The 6,232-nt window shown below is 40.1% G+C and overlaps 1 protein-coding gene and 1 pseudogene across 1 annotated transcript; both read left to right on the top strand.

Annotated features, from left to right (window-relative positions):
* Positions 1 to 924: 924 nt before the first annotated feature.
* On the top strand, positions 925 to 1,850 carry LOC126634208 (early nodulin-like protein 1). Its single transcript, XM_050304702.1, has 2 exons — positions 925 to 1,192; positions 1,336 to 1,850. Exons 1-2 carry the CDS (start codon positions 1,012 to 1,014, stop codon positions 1,758 to 1,760), a joined length of 606 nt encoding a protein of 201 aa, XP_050160659.1. The 5' UTR covers positions 925 to 1,011; the 3' UTR covers positions 1,761 to 1,850.
* Positions 1,851 to 3,017: 1,167 nt separating this feature from the next.
* On the top strand, positions 3,018 to 3,810 carry LOC126633944 (uncharacterized; annotated as a pseudogene).
* Positions 3,811 to 6,232: the final 2,422 nt, after the last annotated feature.

The raw sequence follows: 6,232 nt of genomic DNA, 5'->3' as shown, positions 1-6,232 counted from the left end.
AGGTGTACAAAGTCAAGGGACTTTGATCAAACTTTGAATGTCATTAAGGTTTTAGTCAAAGAATGTTAAAGATTAGGAATAAGATCCCACATCGCCCAGTGGAGTGGATCATGTAAGCCCTTATATGTATATTCTCATCTCTACCTAGCACGAGGCCTTTTGGGAGCTCACTGGCTTCGGGTTCCATTGGAATCCGAAGTTAAGCGAGTTCGTGCGAGAACAATCCTAGGATGAGTGACCCACTTGGAAGTTCTCGTGTGAGTTCCCAGAAAAAAAAAACTGTGAGGGTGTGGTCGGGGCCCAAAGCGGACAATATCATGCTACGGCGGAGTACGACCGGGGATGTGATGGGGGCCCAGGCTGAGATGTGACATTAGGGATCGCATCCAAAGTATCCTTTTTTTTAATACAAAACTTATAGAAATGGCTATTAATAATTGGCGGTAGCCGACTCTAATTATAGGTTATGGTATTAAATCATAAATTTTAAAGCATTTCCCAGTAGCTTTGACCTCGTAATATAGCGACAATTAATCACAAAATTAAAAGTAATTAAGCGCTATTATCTTGGTTTATCGTACGTTAAAACTTGAAATTGAGCCGATTTGCCAAAAAAAAAAACAAAGAAAAAAGAAAACGAAGCAATCAAGAATCAAGAAAATAAGCACTTCAAGGACAATGAATTCTAAGACTTTTGATGACCGTTGGATCTCTTGCATGTCGCCATGTGTAGACCCTGAGAGGAGAGGTTACAAAAAGCTGGTTGAAACGGCTGGCGGCAGAATTTATAACACGTATCATGTAATCCCTTCACCATTTTTGCATGCTCGGCAACGGTCACATCCTCCTCAGTCTCTCTATATATGCTCTCGCATATTAGCAATAGCCAACAGTAGTCAGTTCTCTCCAATCCCATCTCTATTTCTCTCTAGTTATAGTATAGGCTGTATTTTTCTGGAGGGCTTTTGTGAGTTCAGTTAATTAGTCTGTTCATCTGTTCAGCTGCAGAAAATGGGGTCTGAGAGACTATTTTTTAGCATTTTTCTTGTTATTTTGGTGGTGGCATTGGCAAGTAACTCTTCTCAAGCTTACAAGTTCCCTGTGGGTGGCAAAGATGGTTGGGTTTTAAACCCCTCCGAGAGCTTCAATCACTGGGCGGAAAGGCATAGGTTTCAGGTCAATGATACACTTTGTGAGTCTCTTTCTCCCATATAATTCTATCACGGATTTACGTAAGAATACGCACATATATGTATAAATACACACACACACACACACCATATATATAAATTGAGCTTGTTTTCTTTTGTCGTTGTGGTGAATGCATATATACAGTTTTCAAGTACAAAAAAGGGTCAAATTCTGTATTGGTGGTAGCACAAGAGGATTACAACTCATGCAACACAAAAAACCCAAAACAGTGTTTAACAGATGGGGACTCAGTCTTCAAGTTCAACCGATCGGGGCCATTTTTCTTCATCAGCGGCAATGCTGAAAATTGCCAAAAGGGTCAGAAGCTCATAGTAGTGGTTTTGGCCGTCAGAAACAAAACCCAACACCGTACGGATTCTCCTTCTCCATCACCAGTAATTACTGATCCGCCTGCTGTCTCGCCATCTCCGGCGGCTTTGGAACCAAATGCACCAGTACAGCCTCTGCAGCAGAATTCTGCACCAGGATCAGACGTTGCGTTAATGGTTTTCATATGTATAATTAGTATTGTTGTGAGTACTCTTGTTCTCGGTAACTTTGTGGCTTGAGAAACAAATTAGAGCGTTTAATTGTGTTTGTGGACAAGTTAATGTTTTTTTACGGGTTTGATTTTGAAATTTATTTGCAAGTCTCTCGAATTTAATATTCCAGTGGATATCTCTCTCTCTCTCTCTCTCTCTCTCTCTCTCTTAAACTTCTGGTTAATGACTATAAACTACCATCGGATCCTTACTTGAGTATGGATTCTTTTGAGAGCAACATGACAAATTTATCGAAACATTTTAAGGTAGAAAATTGTTTTTCTGTAGTGAAATAATTTTAAAATGAAACTAAAACGCTTCCACCATTTTTTTAAAAGCAAACAGCATAAGTTAAACTAATTTATTATGGGAGGTGATTTTTAAACATTGCTTTTAGCTTTTTAAATACTCTTTATTTTTGCTGGTTTGCATAAACGAACACAACAACAAAATAAAACAAAAGTGTGTTAAAAGCTAAAACGGGTGTGTATTTATCATCTTCTTTTTTTACTTTCCAATAGGGCTTAGGGTGTTATATTAAAAAGTTAAACTAAAGGGTTATATTAAAAAACTTAGTTTTCTTTCTTAGAATTATGAAGGCAGCCTTATTTCTCCACCCATTCTTTATTGTTAATTTTAAACATGTTAAACCTTTTGCTATAAGGCCATCACCTTTTATTCTTTTGTTTTTGTGTTAAATTTTTTTTTTAATTATGAAAACTAGAACGATGTTAACTTTAATTTTTTATTTAAAAAAAAATTGAAAATAGAAGGAACAAAAACAAGAGCCCATCAAGTTGAAACCATCGCACACAACACCCACCAAGTTGAAATCATTATTTTCCTCATATCTATTAATTATGTCAATTCCCCTCCAACCAATTCCCACTCTTCATCAAACATTACAATTACCTTAAGAAACCGTACTCTTTTACTCTTTCTCTCATATCCATTAATAGTTTCGACAACCGGAGTGGAACTGAGCCCAATTCATCTAATTCACACGGTTTTGATACCCCTCTTCTTCAATTAATCCTCTACTTGAGTTGTAATTTCAGAGAGCAACTACAATGTCTATTGAGGTTGCCGCTCATTCTCGTAGTGTTGATAAAATTAGAGACAAAGTTTGCTGCCAATGAGAAGCGGGTTGTTTGCCATTGAGTGGGTGTGGAGGTCGGGTGAGTGGATGTGTGGATGTGTGGTGGTGGCTATTTTCTTTGTAACGGATAGTTTAGGAATATCTGTAGCTGGGAAAAGAGTGTTCTTTCCTTTTTACTTTTTGAGATGGGTGAGAAAATAAGGTAGAGTGAAGAAATAGAGTTGTAGAGTGGGTCTAGTACATCTCATTATAAATAACTAGCAAGACTCGAACAATTAATGTTGGAGGTAAATTCAGGCATGTTAATTTAGCTCCGGCATCAACATTGTTGTGAGTTCCTTATTAGCTCCGGCACTGGTTGTTGTGAGTTCCTTGTCCTCCCTGCCAAGTGAAGCTCTCATTCTATTTCTCTCTCCCTATGGACCCCGATGAGGAGGTGATGGATTGCCTCATATAACTTTTGAGGATAATCTTGAATTGGAAGAAAGATTTGACAACAACATCCACTTAGTGGGAAGACTAATTGCTGACAATGAACTGTCCCAAACGGTGGTAAAAGAAGTGCTCCGTTCAGCGTGGAACAAGATGGAGGTGGTCAGAGTCCAACGGGCCGAGGCAAATGTGTATGCCATTACGGTTGGAAAAGAAGATGTTGCAAAAGGGATACTGGAAGGAAACCCTTGGTTCATCAGGGACTACACTTTCTCAATAAAACTATGGCCATCAATTCATTCACTAGATGACATTGAAGCAGACCGTGCAATTTTTTAGATCTAAGCACATGGGATACCAAGGAATTTTTGTACTATGAAGAATGCTAGAAGTCTTGGGGCCAAGATTAGGGCTGTTCTTGAGGTTGAAGACCCCATGGAAGCTAGGTTTAGGGGATTCCTGTGACTTCAAGTGGATCTCGATGCTTCAAGACCTTTACTTACCTATTTCTCGATCCCTTGTCTAAGGGTGAGAGAGCCTACATAATCTGTCTCAAATATAAGGGACTAAGAATCTTCTGTTATCACTGTGGTAGACTCAACCACTCAAGGGGTTGCTCCCACCCTGTACCACTATCCTCAAATGGCGAAGGTCGTTATATAACGGCACTCCGGGCTGACCCTCTATCTAGGGCTAATTCTTTACTTTTCCCACCAAAGAAGACGGTCATTGGGACTGGAGCTAATGATGGCCACTGGCGACGTAAATAAGATAAAGGTGACGGAGGTTTTTATGGGTTACCGGATACGAAAATGGATATTCTGGCAATCAGGTATACAGCTGATCAGATAAGGAAGGAACAGGCCAACACACTTGGCACACAACCTGCCACGCAGCAAGAGTACGCTGAATATTCTGGTATGATCGCAGGTCTGGAATGACCGCACGTCCATCAGAAAATGACAGAAGAGCCAAAGGGGACAAGTCGTGATGCAGAACGTCACCCAACCACACGATTGGACGTACGATCGGATTATGCCAACATGTGGTACCCAGATAGCTATAGTACCCAGTTTATAAATGGCACACTAACAATTGTTGTTAATGGGCTTTCCCTAGAAAAAGACTAGTGTGACCCAAAATAAATCCCACCTTGGGCTTTGAAAAATGTGGGGGGGGGGGGGGGCCTTCTTCAACCGGCTGAGAAGGTACAGGCAAGCCCAACAGGAATCCCAATGACGAATTGTTTCCCACCAAACACTAATAGGGCTGAAGTAGATGAACACAGTATCCAAGAGGTGACCCAATTCATGAAGGCTACAATATTGTGATGTGGTAATGTTTGTGGGCTCAGATTCTAATGATGTAATCTCACCCACCAAAAATAATAATGGACTAAGACGGGCTGACGTGGAGACAATAACACCATCGGCTAAAAAAACCAAAAAATGCATTAAATCCCAACAGCAGTCGCCCTCTCCATCTAGCCAACTTGAAAAAATGAACCCCTAAACCTAGAGACGATGGTTGGGGCAGGAAAGCTCATATGCACAATCAATCTGTAGCTGTAAGTGTGGAAGATGGGCATGTTCTGTGCGATGTTGTCATTAGTCCGTCAAATAAATTAGAGGAAGCAAAGGAAAGCGGATTACTGGGAAGAGGAAGAACAACTACAAAGATGTTATCGATGAAGGCTGAAGAAGATTAGCCCTGCCGATAGCCATGAATACGTTAGTATAGAACTGTGGAGGACTTGGGAACCCTTGAAAAGTTCAAACACTGCAGGATATTTTCCGGCAGAAAAGTCCCAAATTGGTTTTCTTGTGTGAAAAACCAAGTGTAATGTGTCTCTGGTAAAGGTTCTGAAATTGAAATTGGGGTTTAGCAAATATTTTGGCATCAACTCTTAGGGTCAATCAAGAGGACTTGAATTGTTCTGGAATGACGACATTAATCTAAGAATATTATCAAGCTCTTAATGATATATTGATTCAGAAATTGTAGGAATTGGAGATGAATGACACTGGTGCTTTACTAGGTTCTATGGTCATCTGATAATTGAGGAACGGAGTCAATCATGGGATCTACTGCGAGTCTTTGCTATAGCCAGCTCTCTACCCTAGTTGATAAGGGGTGATTTCAATGAGCTCCTAGGTATATATGAGAATGAAGGAGGTATAGTGTGACCAATCAATCAGATGGATTTTAGAAGGGCAGTTAGTGATTGCCATATCCATGATCTAGGTTTCATTGGTACCCCGTTTACATGAATAACCACTAGATCAGGATTTATAAAAGAGCGCCTTGACAGAGTTTTAGCAAATAATAGATGGAATGATCTGTTCAATTGTGCAAGGGTATCCCATATGGACCCATCAAAATCAGACCATGTCCCACTTCTAGTTGAAATAGAAGGGGTTCCAAACCAGAAGAGGCGTCGCCGTCGATCTTTCTGCTTTAAAAACTTCTGGGCAGACCATAAGGAGTGTGAAAGCATCATCCATAAAGCATGGAACCAACCTATCAAGGGCGTACCAATGTATCAGGTGGTCATTAGGATCCGGGCTACCAGATTAGCATTGATCAAATGAAGCCAAGCTATTTTTAGAGGCAGGCATGAGGAGATTACCACGGTTAGATAGAAATTGGGTTTCATCATGGCTCAACCACTCAATGATGGAGTAATTGCTGAATGGGAATCACTATTACTACAGCTATACCTTTTACTAGGGCAAGAAGAGAAATACTAGGGACAGCGATCTCGAGCTCTATGGATTCAGGATGGTGATCACAATACGTGGTTTTTCTACCAAAAGGCAATAAATCTAAAGTCAAAAAAATGCTATCAAACGTACCAGAAATGCAAATGGGGATTAGGTCTGTAATGTAGCAAGGATCGAAAACATGTTTATTTTTAGAATATCTTTTGTTCATCTAGAAGTTTGGATGCGGTCGAGATCTTTGAGGC

The sequence above is a fragment of the Malus sylvestris genome, chromosome 9 (genome assembly GCF_916048215.2).
Source record: "Malus sylvestris chromosome 9, drMalSylv7.2, whole genome shotgun sequence".
In the NCBI taxonomy this organism is placed as follows: Eukaryota; Viridiplantae; Streptophyta; class Magnoliopsida; order Rosales; family Rosaceae; genus Malus; species Malus sylvestris.
Note: the sequence above shows the minus strand (reverse complement) of the source record. Positions and strands in the feature narration are given on the sequence as shown.